The sequence below is a fragment of the Ochotona princeps genome, chromosome 24 (genome assembly GCF_030435755.1).
Source record: "Ochotona princeps isolate mOchPri1 chromosome 24, mOchPri1.hap1, whole genome shotgun sequence".
Lineage (NCBI taxonomy): Eukaryota > Metazoa > Chordata > Mammalia > Lagomorpha > Ochotonidae > Ochotona > Ochotona princeps.
This window is the reverse complement of record NC_080855.1, coordinates 7,403,796-7,430,974: the sequence shown is the minus strand read 5'-3', so window position 1 is coordinate 7,430,974 and position 27,179 is coordinate 7,403,796. Positions and strand designations below refer to the sequence as shown.

General features: G+C 62.3%; 1 protein-coding gene across 1 annotated transcript; it reads left to right on the top strand.

The window, feature by feature from the left end:
* The first annotated feature begins 1,727 nt into the window (after positions 1 to 1,727).
* Positions 1,728 to 18,403, top strand: DNAAF5 (dynein axonemal assembly factor 5). Its single transcript, XM_004598167.3, has 13 exons — positions 1,728 to 2,571; positions 2,803 to 2,987; positions 5,335 to 5,459; positions 5,862 to 5,980; positions 6,264 to 6,496; positions 6,736 to 6,948; positions 9,056 to 9,199; positions 9,822 to 9,990; positions 12,268 to 12,415; positions 12,814 to 12,964; positions 14,240 to 14,396; positions 16,484 to 16,675; positions 17,815 to 18,403. The coding sequence occupies exons 1-13, from the start codon at positions 1,965 to 1,967 to the stop codon at positions 17,949 to 17,951; spliced, it is 2,580 nt and encodes an 859-aa protein (XP_004598224.3). The 5' UTR covers positions 1,728 to 1,964; the 3' UTR covers positions 17,952 to 18,403.
* Positions 18,404 to 27,179: the final 8,776 nt, after the last annotated feature.

Sequence of the window (27,179 nt, the reverse complement as noted above, 5' to 3'; positions counted from 1 at the left end):
CGGGCCCAGCGGTGTGGCCTAGCGGCTAAAGTCCTTGCCTTGAATGTGCCGGGATCCCATATGGGCACCGGTTCTAATCTTGGTAGCTCCGCTTCCCATCCAGCTCCCTGCTTGTGGCCTGGGAAAGCAGTCGAGGACAGCCCAAGGCCTTGGGACCCTGCACCCAAATGGGAGATCCAGGAAAAGCTCCTGGTTCCTGGGCTAAGATCGGCTCAGCTCCAGCCATTGCGGTCACTTGGGAAGTGAATCATCGGATGGAAGATCTTCCTGTCTCTTCTCCCTGTTTATCTTACTTTCCAATAAATAAATAAATAGATAAAACATTAAAAAGAAAAGAAGAGACAGACATGTCTGAGAACTTGTGAAGCCCGCCCGCCTGCCTCCGCTCCTGGTCGCCAGGAAGGTTGTGACTATGAGTCCACAAAACACTTGCCCATCGGTCAGGACGCAGTGTGTGATGCTCAGACTAATGTGCCTCCAACAACTGGCAGAGACCACATCAGACACACAGATCCTGAAATGATGGCCAGGACGGCAGGGATGGCAGCCTCCCGTGAAACTTGGAGAATCTGCCACGCTGGCCCACAACACGCAGACACAGGCCTCCCGTAGAGAGATTTCAGGCAAACATAGAAACATTGTTTCTCTAGTGGTGCCTGGCGCTTGGTACAGGTAGCCAACCTTCTCAGATTAGCACGCGGCTACAAAGTTTCCTCTGATGGCCCTGGACAAAACACAGGCCTTTTGTGTTTATCTCCCCGTCTTCGCCAGCGCTTGGCTGGTTCCGAGTGTGGTAGTTTACTTGCATGTAATGAGACTTCAACAGTAACCTTGGGAGGAAAGAGCGCCCAACCTTGAGATGACAAGAACCCCGTGGGCCGCACTGCACCATGTTAGCCTAGCTCACTGCACAGCTGTGGCGCCCACAGCGTTACCCCAGTTGCCTGCGTACTTTTCCATGCCAGTGTGAACCTGAAAACCCTAACAGTGCGGCCGTGGGGGCTGCCCCTCTTCCACTTGCGGTGGTATGGAGTCTGTCGGCTGGTGAACAAAGCCGCCTGAGCTTCTAGAGTCGGCCTCGCCATAGTCGGCCTCCCCTGCCCCCATGACCCCAAACCCACCCACGGGCAAGGACTGCCCTGCTGACCGAGGCTGACTGGCAGCGCATTGCACCAGAAAGAACTAAGCTAAGCTTCTCATTGCACTTTCTGGAACCTTCCGGAAACGCCTGTACGTGGCCAGCCACTGTCAAGGCAAGGCTCAGAACACAGTGGCTCAAGGGCATGTCTCACCCCTGGGGGATCAACTGATGCCTCCCACTGCCGGGACTAACATCCCATGTCCCGGCTGCTCCACTTCTGATCCAGCTCCCTGTGACGGCCTGGGAAAGCAGCAAAGGAGGTCCCTGCATGCACGCGGGAGACCCAGAGGAAGCTCCTTAGCACTGGCCCAGCCCTGACCAGGGCATCCACCTGGGAGATGAACCAGTGGATACAAGATTCTCCCGGCTGATCGCTGCTCCATTATATAACTCAAATACAATGAAAAGTCTTCCACATCAGCAGGCAGCTGCCTGGGCAGACCTCAGTGGCGGGCACTGCCTGGCGTCTTCACTGGGGAGGGAGGCTCCCTGGTCCCCACGCGCCCGTGCAGACCGGTCGGGGGGTTGGGTGGGTCCGGTGCGGGCCGCGGGGCTGGCCTGTGCACGGGGCAGGTGGCCGCGGCGCTTCCTTCTCTCCGGTGGCACGCGCGCACGCCTTGCCTCTGCCCTCCGCAGCGGGCGCCAGGGCTGCAGGCCGCGCGCCCTGGGCCTCCCGGCGGCTCCGCGCGCTGCCCAGGGCGCGCCGAGGCCGCCGGGTAGTAGGCAGCGCCCAGGCCGTTGCGCCGCGAGGCAGCCGGAAGTCCCGGAAGTCCAGCCCCGTCGTGAAAGCGCCGGTTCCCGGGGCGACGCGCAACGCGGGAAGATGGCGGCGGCGGCGGCGTCCGGCCCGGTGGACGGGGCCGAGGCGGCCGAGGCGGCCGAGCTGAGCCGCGCGCTCAGCCGCCTGCTGCCGGGGCTGGAGGCCGAGAGCAAGCTGGCGCGGCGGCGCGCCTTGGAGGCCCTGCGGCGCGCGCTGGAGCCGGAGCCCGAGGCGGCGGCGGAGGAGGGTGCGGCGCTGCCCGCCGCCGGCCCGGCCGCCTTCCAGGGCCCCTGGGCGCGCCTGCTGCTGCCGCGCCTGCTGCGCCGCCTGGCCGACCCGGCCGAGGGCTGTCGCGCGTTGGCCGCGCACCTGCTGGCGCTGGGCCTGCGGCGCACCGCGCGTCCCCGCGACGCGCTGCCGCACCTGCTGCCCGCGCTGGCCGCGCGCCTGGCCGGCCCGGACCCCGCGCGGCCGCCGCCCGAGCCCTGTGAGGAGCTGCGCCTGGCGCTCGTGCGGCTGCTCGGCCTGGCCGTGGAGCTGGGCGGCACCGGGGTAGCGCCGCACCTGGACGACGCGGTGCGCGTGCTGCGGAGCACGCTGCGTGACCCCTTCCCGGCCGTGCGCCGCGAGAGCTGCGCGTGTGCCGCCGCCCTGGCGCGCGCCACGCCGGGTGAGACCCCCGGTGGGATCCCCGGTGGAGGGCGGCGTGGACCGGGTTGGGCCGCGAGAGGGGCGCGCTCTGGCCAGTGCGTCACGCCTCATGCGTCTTGAGGACTCCTTGGAATCCCAGGCTGAGACCCCCGTTCCAGCCTCCTGGGAGGTCGCAGAAGTGACCCCCTGCCAGGCCCGTGGGGGTGGCACCCCAGTCTCCCCGCTGACCGTGTCCTGTGCCCGCCCGCAGAGCACTTCCACCTGCAGGCCGAGTCGCTGATCGCACCCCTGATGCAGACGGTGGCCCACCAGCACTGGAAGGTGCGCGTGGCCGTCACGGAGGCCACGGGCGCCGTGATCCAGTTCGGCAGCGGCAAGTCCGTGGACGATGTGCTGCCGCACCTGGCACAGCGCCTGTTCGATGACGTCCCGCAGGTACCGCAGCCGCTGGGGGACCCATGCTGGGGGGCGAGCCAACAGCTGTGCTGTCCCTTCCTCTCTCCTGCTGTTGTGTGACTGCGTCAGTTGTTGCATGGTCCCAAGCAGGACCTGGCACCCTGCTCTCTGTCCCTTCTGCGTCTCCACCTGAGTGGAGCTGCCCCATACAAGCTTCACATGACAAGCTTCACATGCTATGTAGTGGCCATGGCTGTGTGCTGGCACATTGTTCCCAGGCCATCAGTGTGACGTGTGTGTATCCACACACCATCTCCCAGGCCATCCACGTATAGTGCGTCTGTTGGTACAGCATCCCCATCTGGGTAGTGTGTGGGGGGGTGGCTGTCTCTCTGGAGTTTCCCTGTAACCACACTCCCTCCTGGGTGGTCTGTGCAGTGTGCCGCCAGTGGCCCCTCCCCCAGGATGCGTGTGACGGGCCTAGGGGCAAGGTCCATGTTCCTCACCCCACAAGGCTTGGGGGCAGAGGTATGCCCCCAAGTGAGAGCACCTACCCTGAGTGAGAGAGCGCTGGGCCACTATTGGTTAGCCGTCCTCAGCCTGTGCCTCCCTGCCCAGCTTGGCTACTCCCCCTGCCTGCTGCGGTGTCCTGGCCAAGAGTGGATTCCATGTGCTTTATACCCTTGGGTGAAACACTTGGACCCTGGGCTGAGGCCCCAAGGCTAGTACTGGCCTGTTCGGCCCGTCCACGTGCCCCATACCCTGGGCCGAGTCCCCAAGGCTGGCAGCGGTCTACTCAGCCCGTCCACGTGCCCCATACCCTGGGCCGAGTCCCCAAGGCTGGCACCGGCCTGTTTGGCCCGTCCACGTGCCCCATACCCTGGGCCGAGTCCCCAAGGCTGGCAGCAGTCTACTCAGCCCGTCCACGTGCCCCATACCCTGGGCCGAGTCCCCAAGGCTGGCAGCGGCCTACTCAGCCCGTCCACGTGCCCCATACCCTGGGCCGAGTCCCCAAGGCTGGCACCGGCCTGTTCGGCCCATCCACGTGCCCCATACCCTGGGCCGAGTCCCCAAGGCTGGCAGCGGTCTACTCAGCCTGTCCACGTGCCCCATACCCTGGGCCGAGTCCCCAAGGCTGGCAGCGGCCTACTCAGCCCGTCCACGTGCCCCATACCCTGGGCCGAGTCCCCAAGGCTGGCAGCGGCCTGTTCGGCCCACGCACGTGCCCCATACCCTGGGCCGAGTCCCCAAGGCTGGCACCGGCCTGTTCGGCCCGTCCACGTGCCCCGTGCTGCTTCCACTCAGGCCAGCAGGCCCCTGAGCCCTGGCTGGGAGTTCCAGTGAGCAGGTCCTGCCCAGATCCTCCAGCAGGGTGCCAAGCTCCTCACTGATGGACAGTGGGTGGCTGCTATGCGGGAAGGACCTGGTGCTGGATGCTGAGGTGGTGCCGGGATGCTCTCTCTCGCTGGGTGAGGGGGAAGCTCCCCCAGAGCCCCTCGGGCAGTAAGGCCTAGGTGAGCCCCTGGCGTAGGGGGTACCCCAGAGCCCCTCGGGCAGAGTCACGCCTGGGTGAGCCTGGCTGGAGGTACCCCAGAGGCCTGCAGGCAGAGTGATGCCTGGGTGAACCCCAGCTGGGGGTACCCCAGAGGCCTGGGTGAGCCCGGCAGGCAGTGAGTGGCCTGAGGGGAGCCTGGGCAGGCGGTAACTCTCTGGTGCGGCCAGCAGGTGGCACTGCCGAGTTGGCAGGCCAGGGTGAGCTGCAGGACGCCTGGAGGTGGCCCTGGTTTGTCATCAGGCCCGGCTCAGATCCCTGTGCGGATGTCTGTGCCCCGTGTCGTGGACAGCCCTCTTGTTTGCTTTAAGCAGCTTTAAAACCATGGGAGCCCTTGGGTGTGCTGGCCCAACAACCCCAGGACGTAAGGCTCCTGCTCTGTGCACGGTGCCGGCCGCTATCATGCTGCCAGGCGGGGTGAGCCATCCTAAGCCTCAGAGTTCAGCCCACAGGGCAGGGCCAGGCTGGGCAGCCCCCATCCCAGGAAGGGAATGCCTAGGGGTCTGCATCCAGCCGGGCCTGGGAGAACATGCCCTCAACAGGTGTGGTGCCACAGGTGCCAGCCCAGACCAGGGCAGCAGAGCGAGCGGCTGGTCTGGCCCCTCTGAGCCCTATCCCTGGGGCAGTAACCGTGGAGCCAGAGGGCACAGACACCCAGTGGGTACAGCTCCTATGGTCAACCCCTATGAGACAGAGCCCACCCTGGCAGGAATCCCATGCAGGGGACGCCACCCCTGCTATTGGCACTGAGGAGCTGGCCAGGCATGGCCAGAGGGGGACAAGCACAGCATGGGGTGTGGCCATGATGCTGACCCGAGCTCCCTGTGCCCATAGGTCCGACAGGCAGTAACCTCTGTGGTGGGCGGCTGGCTGCTGGACCTGCGAGACCGCTACTCCTATTTCCACAAGCTCATCCCCTTGTTGCTGTCAAGCCTCAGCGACGAGATGCCTGACATCCGGTGGGTGGTCTGCAGTGGGCGAGCCGTGTCCTGGTAGGGGCTGGGCGGGACCTGGAGCCGCCCCGTCCTGCCTGGCAGTAGGGGCTGCTGATTCAAGCTATAGGAGGGCCAGCTCGGGGTGTAGCTGCCCCATGTCCTGTCTGGCAGCGGGGGCTGACTGGGTGACTGCCCCCTTGTCTCTGATCTGCCCCCTTGTCTTTCTCATCGTCCTCCCAGTGCTCATGTGTCCTGCCACGTGTCTTGGGCACACCCTGTCCGTTGCTCAGGGTGGTGGGACCCCGGACAGGCTGATGGGGAAGGGTTCTTTGAGTCACCTTGGGGGATTCTGGGAGCTGCCCTCCCGGCCGGCAGTCCCCCCCGGGGTCCCTGAGAAGCCCTGAGCAGGGCCTGTCTGCTCCCCAGGCAGTTGGCAGCACAGCTCTGGGAGCAGGTGGGGCTGCAGTGGCAGCAGGAGAATGAGACCGACCTGAAGGACAAGCTGGACTTCGCCTCACCTCCCCCGCCCCACTTCCCAGCACAAGGTGAGCCGGGTGGGAGGCGTGCCTTGGCTGCAGGGTCTCCGAGAGGTCCAGACAAGGCCCCATCTGTGGCCGCCTGTGCCTGGACGGGGCAGGTGTGTCCTGCACTGGTCTGCTGACATGGGTCACAGGACACTCAGCCTCCAGCCTGGTGACAGTGGATGGGGTGACAGCTTGGCCAGGGGCCCCCTGCTGTGGGTGGGATGCTGCGCCTCTCGCGTGTCATTCGGGGCATCCTGAAGGTTCTGCTGTCGAGCTTCTTGCCAAGCTTGTGTCTGTCCCCCAGAGAGCCGCCCCGTGCTGGGCTGCCGGGAGCTTGTCTTCCGGAACCTGTCCAAGATCCTTCCGGCCGTCTGCCACGACCTGGGCGACTGGGTGGTGGGCACCCGGGTGAAGTCGGCACAACTGCTGGCTGTGCTGCTGCTGCATGCTGAGGAGCATGCCACACAGCACCTGGAACTGGTGCTCAGGGCACTGTGCCACGCCTGTGCCGATGAGGAGCCAGCTGTAGTCAGCCATGTGAGTCCTGGGTCGTGGGGGAGGGGAGGTCCAGACCCTCGTGGCAGTGAGGGGCCCCCGGGGCGGCTGGGCTCACCCCACACTGCTGGGCGCCTGTGTGCAGATGCCAGTCACCAGGCGAGGGCTGCGGGCCCCTGGCCCTGCCACAGGGACTGTGAGAGACCACGCGTGCATGCAGGCATGGGGCTGTGGGTGCTGGAGCCCACGCACTCAGCCTGCTGCTGCCGGTGTCCCCACAGTGCGTGAGGTCCGCCAAGCTCCTGGGCACTTTCGTCAGCCTGGAGGTGCTTCTGAAGCTGCTCCTACCACTGCTAAAGCGGTCGCCCTCCGCCGCCGGCCTCCTGGTCCTGGCCTCGGCCATTCGAGGCTGCCCACGGGAGGCCCTCCAGCCACACCTGATGGCCCTGGCCTCGGAGCTGGCCCAAGCTCACATCTGCCAAGCGTCAGAAAACGTAAGCCCACCCCTGGTCACAGCCCTTGCACTTCAACCAGCCATACCACGCTCGGGCCATGGGCAGGAACAGGGCCCGGCGCTGCTGTGGGTGTCCCATCCATGGCCCAGCAGGGGCTGAAGACACCTACACTGTATACCATGACCCGGTCCCCCACTGGGAGGACAGAGACTCAGGGAGCCACATCCCCAGCCCCGCCTCGGGCCTGCCCTGGGGCCCAGCAGCTGTAGGCAGATGTCACGTGGAGTTCACACTGCCCTGGGAGGAGGGCGGGGGTGCAGGCAGCATCCAGCACCTTGGCCACCCCACCCAGCCACTGCGGGACAGGGTGCTTACAGGCAACCCGGACTGCAGGGGGCTTGCTTGTTGAGCCTTGTGGTAGATGTGGTGCCCACGCAGTGACATGCCTGTCCCGACACCCTGGGCAGCTATAGGGTCCCCAGAGCCTTGTCCTGCTCATGGCGAGGCTGTCAGTCCAGGGCACCGAGACTTGACCCTCATCCTCTGGGTTCACACAGGAACATCCAAACCAAGACTGAGAACGCAGTGATGTGGGTGTGGGTAATTACAGCCCCAGCCTATCCTGGGGCCCAGGTCACACGTATGACCATCACATGCCAACCCGTCACACCCCAGGTCACATGTGTGACTGTTACATCCTAGCCCATTACTCCCCATGTCATGTGTGTGACCCTCACAGCACAGCCCGTCACAGCTCAGGTTACAGCCCATGTCACATGCCAGCCTGTCACACCCCATGTCACGTGTGTGACCATCACAGCTCAGCCCATCAAAGCCCAGGTCATGTGTGTGACTGTCACATCCTAGCCTATCACACCCTAGGTCACGTGTGTGACCATCACACCCCAGGTCACATGCCAGCCTGTCACAGCCCATGTCACGTTTGTGTGACCATCACACACCAGCCCATCACAGCCCAGGTCATGTGTGTGACTGTCACAGCCCAGCTCACGTGTAACTGTCGTACCCTAGCCTATCACAGCCCAGGTCATGTGTGTGACTGTCACAGCCCAGCTCACGTGTAACTGTCGCACCCTAGCCTATCACAGCCCAGGTCATGTGTGTGACCATCACATACTAGTCCGTTGCACCCCAACTCATGCGTGTGAGTGCTCATCACGCAGAGCCCTGTTTGCGTGGTTTCTGTCTCACCAATGTGTTCTTTTACATCTCTGTCCTGATGTGTCCTGCTCCTGTGGGGGCCTCTTCAGCTGCTTTGAGGAAAGCTTAGGGGTGGTGGGCCCGTGCCCTGCAGGAGCACCACTCCTGGGCATTGGAGGTGGGGTCTGGAGGGTAGCTGGGCTCAGCTGCCTCATGAGGCTGTGGCCGTGGAACCCCTTCAGTAAGCTGTGGTGGTTCATCTCTAGGGATTGAGCGTGTGGGTTCCCGGAATACCTGGAGGTCCATCTGTGTCTCCCCTTGGGTGACAGGGACCCAAGGGGGGGTCACTGGTGGAGGCCAGGACTCGGATAGGGTGCCCTGGTCTGGGCTTTGGGCACCCAGCGAAGGGGCTAGGTGCCGCTGAGCCCATGGGAACGCAGGACACAGGGCTCCACACCGTGGCATGATTCCCTACATGCCCGTCAGGTTTGGAACCCCGTGTGCTCTGGTGAGGGCCTGGCGTCTGTGCTGTGGTACCTGAGTGCTTCTCGGCGTCTTGTGAGGGACAGCTGCTGTTGGGGAACTGGGGGAGAGAGGCAGGAACATGGAGACACAGCAGTGGGCTGACTGTGCGCCCTCCCTGTGGGCAGGCTGTGCGCCCTCCCCGTGGACTGACTGCACGCCCTCCCCATGGGCTGGTGTGCGCCCTCCCCGTGGGCTGTGGGCTAACTGTGTGTGCCCTCCCCATGGGCTGTGGACTGTGCGCCCTCCCTGTGGGTGGGCTGCGTGCCCTCCCTGTGGGCTGATTGTGTGCCCTCCCCATGGGCTGTGGGCTGTGTGTGCCCTCACCGTGGGCTGTGGTCCGTGTGTGTCCTCGCCGTGGGCTGTGGGCTGTGTGTGCCCTCCGCATGAGCTGACTGTGTGCCCTCCCCGTGGGCTGATTGTGTGCCCTCCCTGCGGGCTGACTGTGCGCCGGTCTCCACAGGATGCTTACCTGCAGCACTTGGTGCTGTGTGTTGAAGCCCTGGTGTCCGTGGGCCAGGAGGACTGCCGCGCGTGCAGCCTGCAACTGCTCCGGGTGCTGGTGACCGTCATGGCCGTGCCAGGACCCCCGGGCACGCAGGACAAGGTAAGGCCCAGGCAGGCCTACACATTCCCCAAAGGGAGGTTCAGGGCTCCCCAGGCTCGGCACCGAGGGTGGGCACATGTAGGGTCGTTCTCAGGAACGAGAGCCTGTAGTATCCCTGTGCGCATAGCCCAGTTAGCAGTCCCTGCTGTTCCATTCTGTCTTGTCCAGACACCTGCAGGTGCCTGGGCTGGCTCCCCACAGCTCTGTCCCCCACGACCGCTGGCACACACAGTCTCTCTCCAGAACTCCACAGGCAGCTGCTGCCCTCTCGCCTGGGCACTCCTTCCCCAGGGTCCTGGGGCTCCCTGGCATAGTGCGGACCAGCAGAGAGGTGCACGCAGCCTGGCCAGGTGTGTCAGTCCCCACCCTGGAGCAGCCCATGCAAGGTCCAGTCCAGGTGGAGGCACCAAGTGCAGGTGCCAGGTGGGGCAAAGGCCATGGCATGTCCAGTCTGTTCACATCCACTGGTCCTAGTGTCTTCTAGGACCGAGCACCTCCCGGGCACCCCGCATGGCATCACAGGTGGGAGCATGTGTCATGCACACAGCATTGAGACATGCGTGTACGGAGCACGGCCCTCCCAGCAGGTCGGCAGCTGCCCATCCTCTGGCTTTGCTTACAGGCTCAGGAGACCATGGCCTCGCTGGTGGCCGTGGAGAACGTCACGGGCAGTCAGGACCTCTACCGGAAGCACCTGGGCCCTCTCCTGGAAGGGCTGACCGCCTCGCACAGCAGCTGGACCGCGCATGTGGCTGAGTTCCTGCAGTTCTGTGTGGTCGTCACGCAGGCAGGTGAGCCCCTTTCCCCCGGGACAGGGCTATGGGGCAGCTGATGGATGGAGTGGCCTGAGGTCACCCCTGCTCCTGGACATGAGTGGGTGAGACTGCCCGGGCACCATGGCTTACCCTGGCTTTTGGGGAGCCAGGTGTGTTTCCCGTGGTCAGTCCTGGGTGGGCTACCTTATCAGGGAGGTGGTGCTGCAGGTACACACTCAGAACCGTCCATATGGGGCGGTGCTGTGGCCTGGTGCCCCACCACCGGTGTGGGGTGCACGCTCAGAACTGTCCATATGGGGTGGTGCTGTGGCCTGGTGCCTGAACAGGTGTGGGGTGCATGCTCAGAACTGTCTATGTCGGGGTGGTGCTACGGCCTGGTTCCTGAACAGGTGTGGGGTACGTGCTCAGAACTGTCCATATGGGGTGGTGCTGTAGCCTGGTGCTCCACCACAGGTGTAGGGTGCACGCTCAGAACTGTCCATATGGGGTGGTGCTGTGGCCTGGTGCTCCACCACAGGTGTAGGGTGCACGCTCAGAACTGTCTATATCGGGGTGGTGCTACGGCCAAGTGCCTGAACAGGTGTGGGGTGCACGCTCAGAACTGTCCATATGGGGTGGTGCTGTGGCCTGGTGCCTGAACAGGTGTGGGGTGCGTGCTCAGAACTGTCCATATGGGGTGGTGCTGTGGCCTGGTGCTCCACCACAGGTGTAGGGTGCACGCTCAGAACTGTCCATATGGGGTGGTGCTGTGGCCTGGTGCCTGAACAGGTGTGGGGTGCATGCTCAGAACTGTCCATATGGGGTGGTGCTACGGCCTGGTGCCTGAACAGGTGTGGGGTGCATGCTCAGAACTGTCCATATGGGGCGGTGCTGTGGCCTGGTGCCCCACCACAGGTGTGGGGTGCACGCTCAGAACTGTCCATATGGGGTGGTGCTGTGGCCTGGTGCCCCACCACAGGTGTGGGGTGCACGCTCAGAACCGTCCATGTGGGGCAGCGCACAGTCAGAACCGTCCTCACCAGATTGCAGAGACAGCCCGCATGAGTCCTGCAGTTTGCCAGAGGACACTCAACTGAGCAGCAAATGAGTTTCCTTTTTACGTTTGACATAGAGCATTTTCCATCTGCTGATTCACTCCCCACAAGCCTATAACAGCCAGGGCTATGCCAGTCCTAAGCCAGGAACTCCATCCAGCTCTCCCAGGACTGCTAGGGCAGGGCAGCTGAGTCCAGCACTCCCAAGTAGGACCTGGCTGTCCCAGCCCTAGGCCGGTTAGCTGCTAGTCAGCCTGGAGCTCCCGTGGTTCTTTCTCACACACACTGCTGTGTCACCGCCTTGATCTGCACAGGTCAGTGCTGCTATGACATCCAGATCGGAGGATGTGTGTGGTTAACATGTAACTACTGTGCGTGAGGCATGAGGACATCTGTGGCTAACGTGTGGCTGCTGTGTGTGTGGTGTGAGGATGTGTGTGGTTAACATGTAACTACTGTGCGTGGGGCATGAGGACATGTGTGGTTAACATGTGGCTGCTGTGTGTGTGGTGTGAGAATGTGTGTGGTTAATGTGTGGCTGTCGTGGGTGGGGTGTGAAGACGTGTGGCTGCCATATGCAGGGGTGAGGACAGGTGTGGACACATGTGGTTCATGTGTGGCTGCTGTGTGTGGAATGTGAGAACGTGTGGTTCACGTGTGGCTGCTGTGTGTAGGGTGTGGGGATGTGTGGTTAACATGTGGCTGCTATGTGTAGGGTGTGTTGATCTGTGTGGTTAATATGTGGCTGTCGTGTGCTGGTCAAGAGGACGTTCAGGACACGTGTGGTTCATGTGTGGCTGCTGTGTGGGGATGTGGTTAACATGTGGCTGCCATGTGTAGGGTGTGTTGACCTGTGTGGTTAACATGTGGCTGTCGTGTGTTGGTCAAGAGGACGTTCAGGACACATGTGGTTAATGTGTGGCTGCTGTGTGGGGTGTGAGGACACGTGTGAGGTTGGCTTTTCACCAGGAGTGTTTAGCAGTGTTCTGGTGGCCTGACCTGAGGTGGGTCCGGGGCACCAGGTGCCTCCTGGACGTTGCCTGGAAGCAATGGCTGCAGGCTGGGGACTGGCCTCGGTCCACCCTGAGAGTTCCTTTGTAGACCCAGAGAATGGCCGGTCACCTGTGGCTAGCGAGGGCACCTTGGGGTGATGATGCTCTTGTTTCCATGGTAACTGCCTGAGTGGCCGGCAGCAGAGGCATCAGGTAGGAGCAGGCACCCCCTGTGCACTGACAGCCGCGTGCACTCTGTCGTCCAGGCCCCGCGGTCGGGGAGGTGCTGCCCCAGGTGATGGCCACGCTCAGAGCCTGCCTGCAGCCGGCCCGGGACCCACAGATGCGCCTGAAGCTGTTCTCCCTGCTGTCCCAGCTGCTGCTCAGGCCCAAGGACACCATTGACTCCCAGGGGTGAGTCGGCCTGTGTGTGCAGGGCCATGTGCACCTGGAACCCTGGGGGACCCAGACCTCGGTGGGGTGAGGCCAGAAGGTTAGAACTTAAGAGGTGGGTCCCGCTGCACGGACATGTGCATGAGGGCTGGATCCTTCCCGACTCAGCCCTCGGGTGGCTGCGTTCCCCGTCAGGTGCTCCTGGAACGTGCCTTGCAGAGTCCATTCTGCGTCCGCCCAGGGGTGTGTAGAAAATCCTGGAGTTTGGGCTTCTGTCTTCCGACCTAGGATTGCTGTTTGTGGATGTGCAGCCGTGGCAGCCCGCCCTGGGGCTGCTTGGTTCTGCCGTGTTCCTCTCTGGCCCCACGGGTCCCCTTCAGTCTCTGCCTTGCCTCAGTGGCCCCTCTGCTGCATTCCAGGCAGTTCCACGAGCAGCTCGAAACCATGGTGAAGGACATCCTGGCCCCCAACCTGCAGTGGCATGCGGGCAAGACGGCCGCCGCCATCCGCACGGCCGCCGTGTCCTGCCTGTGGGCACTGACCAGCAGCGATGTGCTGACAGCCCAGCAGGTATGGTGGAAACCCACAGCGGGGAGGGTTCAGCCCCCAGCCGGAGAAATGCCACAAAATGCAGGCTGGCGGGGCTGGGCAGTGGCTTCCGCCATGGGCGTCCTCGGCCGTTCACGGGCCTTGGGTGTCCTGCTGTGCTGGCGGCCACCCTGCTAATAGAGGGTGTAAATGGTGGATTTTTAAAATCCATAACCAGGGTAAAAGTTACTTGCTTGTCTAAACTATATTCTTATTTAAAGTTTCACTTATGTTTATGATTTTTTTAAAAGATTGATTTACTTTTATTGGAAAGTCAGGTTTACAGAGAGAAGGAGAGACAGAGAGAAAGATTCTCCATCCATTGGTTCACTCCCCAAGTGGCCACAATAGCCCGAGCTGCACCGATCTGAAGCCAGGAGCCAGGAGCCTCTTCCTGGTCTCCCACGCAGGTGCAGGGTCCCAAGGCTTTGGGCCGTCCTCGACTGCCTTCCCAGCCACATGCATGGAGCTGGAAGGGAAGTGAAGCAACCAGGATATGAACCAGTGCCCATATGGGATCCCGGTGCATGCAAGACGAGGACTTTAGCCATTAGGCTACTGTGCCGAACCCCTCGTTCATGAGTTTTTGGAAGAGTAACACGGAGAAAACGACAGGCAGAAATCGCATGTGCTGGCTCACTCTCCCAGTTCCCCAGCAGCCAGGGCTGAAAGCCCACAGCTCCTCCTGGATGGCTCACGGGAGTGGCGGGTCCCCCGGGCACACCTGAGCCAGCGGCTGAGCTGGAGCTCGGAAGTGGGCACTGGGGCCGGCTGTGGGTACGCCCCACATCGGCCACTCCAATGATGTGCGTTCTGGGGCCAAGCTGCCACCTCTGCTGGCTGCTCCACTTCAGAGCCAGCCCTGCCAGTGTGCCTGAGACACAGCTGCTAATGCCCGGGTAACAGTTCTGCAGCCCACAGCGTGACCCTGATGTGGTTCCAGGCTCCCGGCTGCAGCCCAGCCCAGCCCCAGCTGTTCTAACATCTGGGGAGTGAGCCACAGTGCCCTTCACCTAAAGTGAACCTGTGACTTTTGCTGAAGTGAAGCTTTGGTGTTCCAAACACTGTCGTGTTTGGCCTGAGTGCCTGGCAGGCATGTGCCCCAGCGGTGGACCCCACATTGCCCCCAGAGGGCCTGGGTCGGATCCCAGGCTGGAGCCGACACAGCCCCGGGAGGCAACAGGGCTGGCTCTGCTGTGCTCGTGGGGTTGGCTCTGCCCCGGCCGGCCCCGCCACGCTGTGCGTGTGTGTCTGCAGGTGGAGGCCGTGCAGGAGGCACTGCTGCCTCAGGTCCTGACCACCCTGGACGAGGACTCCCAGAGGACCAGACTGGTCTCCTGCCACATCGTGAACTCGTTTCTGAAGACCTCGGGGGCCGTGGCCGACTCTGACAGGCTCATCAAGGCTTACCCCGGTAGGACCCTCATTTCTGGCCTTGCGTTTGTCAAGCTCCTCCGGGAGTGCTGGTCGGCTTCTGGCCTGTTTTCAGGTGTCACCAAGTAGTGTGTAGATGGGCAGCACCTAACGCAGGAAACAGCTTCTGGGCTCAGCTTCCAGGGCAGCGAGGACCCTGCCTGCAGACGGCCTGGACCCAGCACTGCCTGGGCACCCCCACCCTGCCCTGCTGTGACCTCCAGGACTGCCTGGGCATCCCCTTGTACCCCTGTTCTGCTGTGACCCCCAGGACTGCCTGGCACCGCCACCGCCCCTGCCCTGCTGTGACCCCCAGGACTGCCTGGCACCCCCACCGCCCCTGCCCTGCTGTGACCCCCAGGACTGCCTGGCGCCCCCACCGCCCCTGCCCTGCTGTGACCCCCAGGACTGCCTGGCGCCCCCACCGCCCCTGCCCTGCTGTGACCCCCAGGACTGCCTGGTGCCCCCGCCGCCCCTGTTCTGCTGTGACCCCCAGGACTACCCGGGCATCCCCTTGAACCCCTGTTCTGCTGTGACCCCCAGGCTGCCCGTGCCAGGCTGCTGCTATGCAGACACTGAGGTCCAACCCAGGTGCCGGGTACCCCAGGTCCCAGGCAGGTTCTGATGTTGAAGGGGACGGGGTAGTCAGGTAGAAGTCACATGCTGAACGACACGGTGGGGACAGTAGCTGCCCCTACAGACACCTGAGAGCCCATAAGGAGGACTTTAGCCACTAGGCTACCGCTCCGGGCCCAGGCCACACTGGTTTAATTCTTGTCTGTACTTTTGTGTGTCCAGAATACTTGGTACTGCCGAAGATTTCCTGGGGAGCTAGTCGGTGAGATCTTAAAAGGTTTATTAAAGGCAGAGTCAGAGAATTCTGTCTGTCAGGCGATGTCCCAGCCTGGAATTCCAGCCAGGGGCCCACACGCTCAGCCGTCCTCCACTGTGGGCTGTGGCGTCACCCATGGGGGCTTCACAAGGGTGATGTGGCCAGGCCCAGGTTGTGCCTCTATGTACCACTTCCTACGTTGTCTTAGACTGGGCTGGCAGCGTCCCGTTGCTGACGGGACCCCAGGGGGAAGGGTGCCCACACGGCCCAGGTGCACCTGGCACGGCCCGCAGCCTGCGCAGTGCTCACGGCCAGTGCACGCCCAGCCGGCATGCTGAGCCCAGGCTCTGGCTCGTGAGGTGGTTGACCAGCCTGGGTTGTTGGGCCTCCCTTCCTCCCAGCAGGGGGCACCCCGCAGGTTCCTGGTCACTGGAGCCCCAACACTCCTGACCCGGTGGGTCCCTCTGGGAGCCCCCTGAGATCCTAGACACTCGTCCTGCTTTGCCATGGCCAAGTCAGCATATGCTGGTGGGGGACCCCCAGGCCCTGCACAGTCCGCCCTCACTCCCAGGCACGAGTGTCTGCTGAGATGACGCACTGGACAAGGTCTCAGCCATGAAGCCGGGCCGTTGGGCGAGCGCTGGCAGCAGCTGAAGGCCTGGCAGGAACGAGCCTTGGGGGCCCGTGGTGATGCATGGGGATCCTGGCACCTGGCTGCAGAACCAGCCACTCGCTGCTTCCCCTCCAGCCTCCTCCTCCAGGGTCCGTGTGCTAGGGACCCAGATGGGGCTCCTGGCTTCCGCCTGGCCCAGTGCTGTGGCAGCCGTGTCAGAGGGTGGGAGAGCTCTGGCTCCATGGTAAATAGAGAGGAAGGAAGTGCCAGCAGTGAGGGTGGGGTCCTGGCCTCAGGGTCTTAGAGCCGGAGCCCCTGGCCAGTGAGGAAGTGGCTGGGCTGTTGGAGGGACTGCGCCATGTCTGGGGGTGCCAGGGGCCCTGCAGGCTGCATCTGGGGATGTTGGAGGGGCTGTGGACCATGTCTGGGGGTGCCGGGGGCCCTGCAGGCTGCATCTGGGGATGTTGGAGGGGCTGTGGGCCATGTCTGGGGGTGCCGGGGGCCCTGCAGGCTGCATCTGGGGATGTTGGAGGGGCTGTAGGCCATGTCTGGGGGTCCCAGGCCTGGATGTCTGGGTGCCCCAGCTGTGTGCATCACTCTGACACCCCAAAGTCGATTACCTGTGTGTTCCCCTAACCCCCAGAGCTCCTGAAGCGCCTAGATGACGTCTCTGATGAAGTGCGGGTGGCGGCGGCCTGTGGCCTGGCCACATGGCTGCGCTGTGTGGGCAGCATCGAGGGCAGGTCCTGCTACCAAGGCCATGTCCAACACCTGTACCGGGAGCTGCTGGTCCACCTGGACGACCCCGAGAAAGCCATCCAGGATGCAGTGCTAGGTGAGCTGGCCTGTGGGCATGGCTGGGGACAGGCAGGACCATGTGGGGCAGAGCCAAGGCAACGTGGCAGAGGTGGCCGGGCCCGGCACTGGGGACAGGACTGTGTGGGGAGGAGCAGAGGCATGCCTCGGCAGGGCAGAGGTGGCGGGGCCCGGCCCTGGGGACAGGCAGGACCTTGTGGGAAGGAGCAGAGATGGCTAGGTTTTCGGTGCCATCAGGAGGTGGTTGTGGCTGAGGGATGTGAACAGTTGGCCTTGCTGCTGTGTCTACAGCAGTGGCGGGAGACATGTTCCCCCTGCCACTTCCACTGACAGCGCCTGAACCAGCTTGGTCCTCAGGGCTGCTGGACACCTGCAGAGCCGTCAGGACTGTGCTCTGAGCCCCGAGCCACCCACTTCAGCCATTGCTGCCACCTCTCAGAACCCTGTCTGGGACATGGGCATTGTGGGCACCAGCACAGCCTTGGCTCCCTAGAAGGTGTGAAGGTGGCCTCCCCGGCTGGTATCCACTGACTGCTCCGGCACTGGGCAGCCGGCAGCACAACCGGGATGGACACGCTGCAGTCACCCCACTGTGAGGCTGGCTGCCACCACGGCCTCATGCCAGGCTGGGTGTGTGTGCCCAGTCACAGCTTCCTGCATGCATGAAGGTGGCAGGCCCCCGAGGAAGCAGCGCAAGGCACTGGAGCTTGTCCCGGCAGCTCCTTGGTTCTTGGCACAACCCTTGTGTGGGCCTGGTAGGGGGGCCATGGGGACGCCCCACGTCTGCGACCCTCCCCACGAGGACCATGGGGACGCCCCACATCTGCGACCCTCCCCATGAGGACCATGGGGACGCCCCACGTCTGCGACCCTCCCCACGAGGACCATGGGGACGCCCCACGTCTGCGACCCTCCCCACGAGGACCATGGGGACGCCCCACGTCTGCGACCCTCCCCACGAGGGCCTTGGGGACGCCCCACGTCTGTGACCCTCCCCACGAGGGCCTTGGGGATGCCCCACGTCTGCGACCCTCCCCACGAGGGCCTTGGGGACATTGCTGTGGCTTAGGCAGTGGCTGTGCCACGTGTGCCTGGTGTGTGTTTGTGGCATGTGATTCATGTATGTGCCTCACATGTTCCTGGCCTGTTCTTTCGCAGGTGTCCTCAAGCAAGGCAGCGGCCTCTTCCCCGAGCTCCTGGTGAGGGAGACGGAGGCCGTGATCCACAAGCACCGCTCAGCCACCTACTGTGAGCAGCTCCTTCGGCATGTGCAGGCCACCCCGGCGGCGCAGTGACCACACTGGGCCCCATCCTCAGCCGCCTGGACTCGCAGCAGCCCCAAGGAGACCACAGCACATGTCGGCCACTCCCGGGCGCCGCTGACTGTTCATACCTCCTGGCCTGCCCGGGCCAGCCCTTCCCAAAGCAGCCAGAGAAGTCTGTTGGACACGACTCCCTAGAGGCCTCCCCACCACCTGCGGTCCTGAAAACCCCAAGCTGGCTGCTCCCGCAGTACAACCCGCGCTGGTTCGACTGCCGCTCCCAGTGCTGGTGAGGCCGTCCTGCCCACCACACCGAGTGCCTGGGACTGCGTGCTGTCCAGTGTTTGTGTTAAAGTAGGGTGAGGCCGTCCTGCCCACCACATCAAGTGCCTGGGACTGCGTGCTGTCCGGAGCCAATGTTTGTTTTAACACAGGGTGCTGTGGGTGTTTTCTAACAGATAGTAACATTTATCTTTGGTGTTTGAAATCTTAAAAGATATTTATTATTATAATGACTTGGTTTGGACACAGAGTTCATGCGGTTCGGAACAGTGTGGTGAGTGCAGGCAGTGGGCCAGGAGGGTGTCCTGTGGATAGCAGGGGCAGAATCGCCGTGAGGAAGGCAGCCCTGGCCTTGGGGGTGCTGGCGGGGGGTGTGGGCAGTCTGCCCTCTAGTCCGTGTTGTGACTGCCACTCAGGGAGCGGGTCCCCGGCCGGGTCTCCCCAGGCCCCCACCTGCACTGTCGTTGCCTTGAAGGAGCTGTCGGCGATGCTCATGACCTCACCTGGGAACGCACACGTCACAGGCGCTCGGTCCTGTGGACATACGTCAGGCCTGGGGGTGGGCAGGCAGGCAGCTCCCACGGTGTCTGTGTCACAGGCAGCGGGGGCAAGGGGCAGAGTGTAGCAGACAGGCCTCGCAGAGGGCCTGGCCCCCTGGGGGAGACCCCATGGTGCCTTCTGGTTTGTGCTGCAGACTGGCTCGACTTGCCTCGGGCTGGGGATGCTGACAGCTGCTGAGGCCGCCCGCCAGGCTCCCACGGGTGGACGGGTGGACAGGTGAGACCTGCCCTGCCCTCAGCCGGATTTCAGCGCTGCCAAGGTGGGGGTTGTGGGCTGTAGAAGTCCCCCATGCAAGTGCACCGTGTAACTTGGTTTTCATTTTGTTTTTTTTTCTATTGTGTTTATTTATTTGGGAGTCTCCATCAGGCAGGAAGCTAGCATTGAGAGCTGGGAGCAGGCACCCAGGCACCCCACTGTGGGAGCCAGATGCCCATGAGTGCCGAGTTTCAGTGTGGCCATCACCACAGACCTGGCCTTCAGACATGTCCTGAGGGCAGTGCCTTCAGGCCATCTGGTCCACCTCACTTCCAGTGCCAGGCAGCAGCTCATGGGCTCCACCGTGCCTGCTTCCTGGGGGTTCCTGTAGGCGGGGCACTGCCACAAGGGGGCACCATGCGCTCACTTGTTCCCCTGCCCCTAGGCGTGACCAGTATCACCATCCCTGCTGTGGACGTCGGCCTCCAGCAGGGCCTGAGCTCTAAATCTCTGGGAGTGGAATTCCTAGGTCATTGTCTGGTCTTGACTGCCCGGCTGAGTGGTTGGCCTTGGCGGTCTCTCTCTGATGGCCTTAACTGCTGCCTGACTGAGTCCGAGCTTCGGTGAGCAGCTGGTGTGCCCAATGATGCAGCCACCAGGGGGTGGTGGCCCTCCTGCTCACTGGTGCCCGTCCAGCTGCACTCGCCTGGTTCCCTGGGCTGCTGGGTGGAACCCACTAGCTCTCAGAGTTCCCACTGATGCTGTGTGGGTGGAAGACATGGAGGAGGGAAAGGGCGCTGAGGGTGGATGCTTGGTGCGGGCTGACCCCTGGCCGCTGTGTCCGGGGGTTAAGGCCGACCCCTGGCCGCTGTGTGTCCGAGGGTTAAGGCCGACCCCTGGCCGCTGTGTGTCCGAGGGTTAAGGCCGACCCCTGGCCGCTGTGTCGGGGGTTAAGGCCGACCCCTGGCCGCTGTGTCCGAGGGTTAAGGCCGACCCCTGGCCGCTGTGTCGGGGGTTAAGGCCGACCCCTGGCCGCTGTGTCCGAGGGTTAAGGCCGACCCCTGGCCGCTGTGTCGGGGGTTAAGGCCGACCCCTGGCCGCTGCGTCCGGGGGTTAAGGCCGACCCCTGGCCGCTGTGTCCGGGGGTTAAGGCCGACCCCTGGCCGCTGTGTCGGGGGTTAAGGCCGACCCCTGGCCGCTGTGTCGGGGGGTTAAGGCCGACCCCTGGCCGCTGTGTCGGGGGGTTAAGGCTCACCCTGGCTGCTGTGTGCTAAAGCCTCTGTGTCTGCTTGCTCACCGACCAGCCGAGTTTGCTTCTCCATGTCTCGGTTTTTGAACCAGGGCTGTGAGTCGTGTGTCAGCACAAGCCCCTAGGATGTTTTCCTCGTTCGGTGGTCTGGCTTTTCATTCTTTAAACACTGTCAATTGGAGAGAAAGGCAATGCAGGCAGGTGCTTCCCCCAGGGGTGAAGGCGCATTTCCCTTTCCTTTTCCTAACTTTCTTACACATTGTTGCCCGACCTGAGGTCGCAGAGGTTTGAGTTGCTGAAGTTAGGAAATCCGACAATTTTGTTGAACACGTCCACCTGCTGGCTGCACCCAGGCTGGGGCTTCGAGGCAGCTGGCGCTTCCCTCTGCAAGCCCAGTGAGGACATGGGGACACGAGCCTCTTGGCTGGAGGGAGACACTCCCAGCACAGCCAAGACCGACCTTCCATCCACTGGCTCACTCCCCAAACGGCCATCATAGCTGGACCTTGGCTGAGCCAAAGCCAGGAGCTTCAACCAGGTCTCCCACGTGGGTGCAGGGTCCCAAGGACGTGAGCCGTCCTCCACTGCCTTCCCAGGCCACAGGCAGGGAGCTGGATGGGAAGCGGAGCAGCCGGGACACGAACCAGCGCCCATATGGGATGCCAGCACTGCAGGCAGAAGCTTAGCTTGTTCTGCCAAGCACCAGCCCCTTCAGAGCAACTATTTTGGAAACAAGAAACACAATGTGGAGTGCCCCACAGATAAAGAGGGTGGGTGAGTTGCCTGCTCAGGCATAGGCCACACCTCCAGAGGAAGGAGCTCCAGCAACTGCCTGTGAGGGGACACCAGGAAGGCTGGTGCAACCTGGGGTGAGGGGGTGCCCCGTGTGGCTGGGGACAGCGGCCTGTGAGGGGTGCCCCATGTGGCCAGGGGCTGTGGCCTGTGAGGGGAAGGGGCAGCCTGTGAGGGGACGCCCCGTGTGGCTGGGGACAGCGGCCTGTGAGGGGTGCCCCGTGTGACCAGGGGTTGTGGCCTGTGAGGAGGCGTCCTGTGTGGCCGGGAACAGTGGCCTGTGAGGGGAGGGGGCAGCCTGTGAGGGGACGCCCCGTGTGACTGGGTGCAGCGGGCTGTGTGGCCTGAGGGGAACACCCTGTGTGGCCAGGCTCAGCGGCCTATGAGGGGGTGCCCGTGTGGCCAGGGGCTGGGGTGCAAGTTCAGGGCCTGGGGTTCCCGTGCCTGACCCCCGACACCTCGCCAGACAGCTGCTCTTCAGCTTTGTCCATGGCCCACGGGCGAGGCCTGCGTGGCTTGATGTGGCAGGTGCTGAGACAGCAAAGCCCAATGTTTACGGGAGAGCCGTCCGCCCGGGGCTGGCCTGTGGTGCCGCTCAAGTCCCAGCCGCTCCGCTCCAGGCTCACGTGCTTGGGAAGTAGCCCATGGCAGCTCAACTACCCAAGCTCCTGCCGGCCGTGGGAGGCCCAGCTGCGGCTCAGGCCCGGCCCAGCACTGAGCGATCTGAAACTGGCTGGAAACTTCCTCCCTCTCTGACTGCGTTACAGCAAAGCATCCACAGCATGATGCTAGCCCCAAACTAGAAATAACCCGGGCGTGAATAGGCTGCGGTGTGTCCGCACAACCCGGCGTCACTGTGGATGGCTCTCAGGGTGCCAGCCAGGCATGGAATGTGTCACTTAGCAGAGATTTTAAAACCTCTGAACCAACTGGGAGCATAAGCAGGTTTGTTTTGCCATCTCACTGTGTGTGAGGGGACTGTGAAAACAGAATTAAATGAAAAATACAGCGTTTGCTAACATCACCTCTGCCAAGTTCAAGACGCTTGTGAATGGCAACAGCCCTGGCTCCTGCCTCCCTGAGGAGCTGAGGCACTCGGAGTTTGGGCGGGCCGAGGTCATCTGAAGGAAGCCAGCGGCTCCTCAGTGACTAGGAAGCCAAAGCCACCAGGCCCGAGTGGGCATGGACACTCTCACCGAGGGCCCTTGGCTGGTGGGGAAGCCACAGCCATGTTGCGGAGCAGGACTTCCGGGGGCGTTTCTCAAGATAGCTTTGGCTTTCTAGCACATTCTCCCTAAGCAGATGGTTGCAGTGCCCACAGGCAGTCCCTGTTCTGCCCGGCCTGCTTCCAGTCTCTTCACACAGTCCTCCAAGAAGCCTCAGGGCCTCGTGTGCTGCCCACCTGGGCCAGCAGCCATGGCACCGGAAGTCAGCTCTAGTTTTCCCACTGTGCAAGAAGCACTGCTATACGGGCAGCTGCTGTTTCTGTTGGCACTCGCGCTCGGCCTGGGGGCTGGAGTTGCAGGGCAGCTGCTGCTGCAAGCCAGTCAGCACCGTGACACCTGTTCTGCCCAGCTGCCTGTTCGGGTCCTGCTGCTTCCTGGGGGCCCCGACTTCACCCAAGCTCCGCCATAAACTTAGCGTTTGTTCTTGCCTCGGTTTTAGCAGGATTGGTGTTGCTGTGGTGGGGGCTGGTTCATAGCACCCTGCGCAGACCTGTGCTGAGAAACTCATTCGCCACTCACGGGCGTTGGGGTGCAGTGGCTTGCCCGTACCCCACACTGCAGTGCTCGTCTCGGTTTCTGCTGCTCGCAGGGAAAGTCCGAGTGCAGCTCCTGGCTTCTGGCTTGGCCAGGTCCAGCTGCTGTGGACGTTTGGGGAAGGGAACCAGTGGATGGAACAGCATCACCTGCTTTCAAATTAAAAAAAAGTGGGGGGGAAGAGGTGCATCCAGACTTTTCCATTTAAAACTCATTTAAAAGAACATCAGAGAGAAAAGTTGTGTTCTCTGATTCACTCCCCAAATGCCTCCAACAGGGCCAGGCTGGGGCCAGGAGCCAGGAACTCCATCCGGATGTCCCATGTGGGTGATGGGAACTCCATCTGGGTTTTTGGAAGTGGCTGGGACTCTTAACTGTGGAAGGCTGATTCTGCAGAACACCAGCCCTGCACACACAGTTTGTAGGCATTTTCCATGGTCTTGTTGAAGACCCTCTGGGTGTGTGCATATCTTTAAAATGGAACATCTTGGTCCTGGCACAGTAGCCTAGTAGCTAGGGTCCTCAACCTGCACACATTGGGATCGCATATGGGAGCCAGTTCTAATCCTGTCAGCCCCACTTCCCATCCAGCTCCCTGCTTGTGGCCTGGGAAAGCAGTCGAGGACGGCCCAAAGCCTTGGGACCCTGCACCCGCGTGGGAGACCCGGAAGAAACTCCAGGCTTCGGATCGGCTCAGCTCTGGCCATGGTGGTCACTTGGGGAGTGAATCATCGGACGGAAGATCTTCCTCTCTGTCTCTCCTCCTCTCTGTATATCTGAGTTTGCAATAAAAAAAAATTTTTTTTAAAAAGAAAACAAACAATGGACCAGAAATGGTCTCCCCAAGAAACTGTTCAACCCACCTGGACAATAAGTAGCTGGACTCTGTTTGGTATATGTTTGCAAGGAAAGAATCTTGATTGAATTTGAACTGTAATACTGCACCAAGGTGGAGGAATCCACCAGGGGGGAGGGGCGTGGGGAGGGGTGGGGGGATTCCCAGAGCCTATGAAACTGTCACATAATGCATAATAATTAATAAAAAAAAAAAAGAAAAAGAAAACAAACAAAAACCAAAATGGAGCGTCTTAAAACAACCATCTGAGCTGGCGGAAAAGGCCGCCTCCTGGAAACAGAAGCGCACCTGTCACTGGGGTCCTGCCTTTCCCCTATATTGGTCACCACGACCCGAGGCCCCAGGGCTGGTGGTCAGAGGGGAGGGGACAGGAAAGACCATGCTCCCGGTCACCTCCTGGAGTCAGTGTGCCCAAGGCAGCCCTGGGCCTTTCTGTCAGTGTTGGCTCCTGGAGCAGCCTGCTCCTTCGGGCCCAGGAGCCTGGCCTCGGGGTGCGGCCGCCTGCTCCTTTGAGCCCAGGCGTCTGCCCCAACAGTTTTCTTCACAACCTGGAAAGTGTAACTTGAAGAGAGGAGATGGACCGGCCAGCACAGAGGACGGTAACCGGAGACAGAGCGGCCTCTCGAGGGCTCAGCGTGCTGTCCTGGTCCCGGCTGCTGCCACCCTTGCCCTCTGACACTGTGTTTCTGTCCTCCACACGGCTGAGAGGGATCACTTCAGGGAGAGCCCGGCCGTTTACAAACCGGTGCCAGCCGACCAGGACCAACAGACACCTGAGCTGTCTTCACCTCACGTCCGCTTGGGCTCGGCCTCCATGGTGGCTGCACCCTGGGGACAGTACACGCTCCTTGGTCGTCCAGCGGCGGGCACAACTTTGATGGGGACAGAACCCATGCAGGGGCCTCCCAGGAGGACTGACCCAGCTTGGGGCTCCACAGAGAAGACCAATCCGCCTCAGAAACCCCGCGACAGTTTTCACTGAGGCCACAGCATGACAAAATCAAGGTTAGGAATGGCCACACGGACACGCAAGGCCCTGTCCTCTTGTCCTCTGGCCACGCCAGCACGCCAGCCCCAGGCTCCTCTCCACAGGGCCCTTCCCTCATGTGGAGCCGCCGAGGGCTCTAGGCTAACCTGTGGCCCTGCTTCTCCAGCCAGCGGCATCCACCAGCCCCCCAGGCCCCACCATTGACCACCTTGACCCTGACCAGTGCCTTGAGAGCCAGGAGGTGAGGATGTCCTACACAGTGCAAGTGGCTTCCCGGAGTTAGGAACCCCCCAAGAAGAACCAGTTTCCCAGCAATGCTTAAGACCAGGCCATAGCACTGACCAGGATGTGGCCACTCAGAAGTGCGCAGCCCACAGGGCACACTTCCAGCCTGCACAGAAGAGGTGGACACGAGGGTGGGGTTCACGACAAGGACTCAGCCAGTGGGCACCGCTCTGGACACTGGGTGGTGAGTGTGTGTCCCCACCTGGCCATTCAGGGGTGGCTCAGGCAGAGTAGGACATGCCTTGTTTGTATGTTGGCATTCTGTGACGGCCTGAACAAAAGCTGGCCTGCTGCCCCTCAACGCACAGTTGCTCAGGTTCCTGCAAGGCCAGGCGTCTAACCTCGGGCTGAGGACCCTGCGCCACACCGGAGTGCCTGGGTCTGCCCCGACCCCTGCTTCCAGCTGGGGTGGACCCTGGGACACAGCCGTGGTGGCCCCAGCACGTGGAGGGAGACCTGGGCTCGGTTCTGGCCGGGAGCCCCTGCAGGCACTGCACAGCAAGCTGGCGGATGGGCCCTCTCGCTGCTGCCCTCATTAAATTTACATCACCATGCCTGCAGCCCACTCCAAGTCATAGAAACCCTAACTTCTAAAGCCACTTTGAGCTGGGTATTCTGTTACCTGAAAAGCAGAATTCGAGATAAACATGGCTGAGAAGGCCAGATGGAGTACTGTTTGTGTACTCCGAGGAAAGTGGAGCCAAGCCCTGAAGAGGCAGTGCTGGGCCTCCGGCTCGCTGCTGTGCCAGCCACCGCCCATGGCTAGCCTCACACGCTGTTATTGTGTCAAGGATGTGATCGGCAGTGAGAGAGGCAGGTCTTCCATCCCCTGCTTCACTCCCCAGATGGCCACTGTGGTCAGAGCTGGGCCGGCCCAGAGCTTCTTCCAGGTCTCCACCTGAGGGGCGCGGGACCTGTGCCCCTCACTGCAACCACAATGAGGGAGACAGACGTGGCTTTGGGTAGATGTCGCTCGGTTCCCTGTGCACCACACACCTCCTGCCAGGAAGCCTGTTGATTAGCAGGGCACACAGGTACCCTGCAGGGGAGAGCTGGGTGGTACCACGGCAGGACACACCGACGCCACTGCGGTGTGTGCACCCAAGTCGCATAAGCTCCGTCTCCTTGTGGGAGTGCATCAGACTCGCACTTGCAGGATAATCAGAGCTGTGCCCCAGTCAGACCACTCCTCAGAGAGAAGGGGGTCTGGAGCGACAGCCCCGGGCTGGTGGACACACGATGTCTGTGTGCAACATGAGAGCCTGAGCAGGGCCAGGACTGGCTGGGCCACGGACGAGAACTCGGGCAGTAAGCATGGTGCCAGGGTGCCACGCCTGCTTGTGGCGCTGGAGCGTGTTGGTGTGAACTGCTGACCCCAGGAGGAGGGAGCAAACACTGATTGGCAAGCTGTCCTGTGCCCACAGCTGTCCTTGAAGCCTAGGGTTTCAGGAGAGAGCTTAAAATAATCATGGAGGGGTGAGGGCAGGCAGAGGACTGTCCCCAGGCTGGGGTGAGTGGGACATGGAGTGCCAGCACTGGTCCGCCTGCCTCAGAGTGGCAAGCTGGAGGGAGTCCAGCAAGGCCTCAGCTGCCCGCCTGCCTTTCCCAGCTGCAGCAAGTACAAGGGTGGCCATCGGGGAGCAGTGGGAGGCTGCTTGGGACAGGTGGCCTGCTTCCGGTCAGGCGCCTCCCACCCCCCCGTGCGGCCATTGTGTTTCCTGGGGCAGCTGTGCCCTGTGCTGGGAACGCTTCCTGTTACCCTCCACTCCAGAGCCAGGAGCTTCCAGGTCTCCCATGTGCATGCAGGGACCCTAAGACAGAACCCTCCTCCTCTGCCTTCCCAGGATATACACAGGGAGCTGGATTGGAAATGGAGCAGCTGGGACACAAACAGGTGCCCATATGTGATGCCACCTCTGCGGGTGGAGGATTAGCTTGCTGTGCCGCGGCCCTAGCCCCGGTAACTCCATCTCCAAGCATGCTGGATGACAACGATCAGACTCCCCAAGTTCCCCCCAATGAGTGCAGGTCCGCTTGCTTGGTGGCATGCCCCAGGAGGAGTTCCTCACCCCAGGGTCTTCTACCCACCCCGCCCCGCCCCGGCCCTTGCCTTCCTGTCTGATCTCTTTGCTTGCAGGTTCCATTCCCAGCTCTGCCGTGAGTTCTGCTGGTGTGTGGGAGCACCTGTTTCTGGAGCCACTCTGCCGCTGCCGGTGTGACAACCAGGCCCTTGTGGCAGAGCCTGTCAGATCTTCATCTGGAACATTCTCACAGGAGCAAACCTAGATGCTCT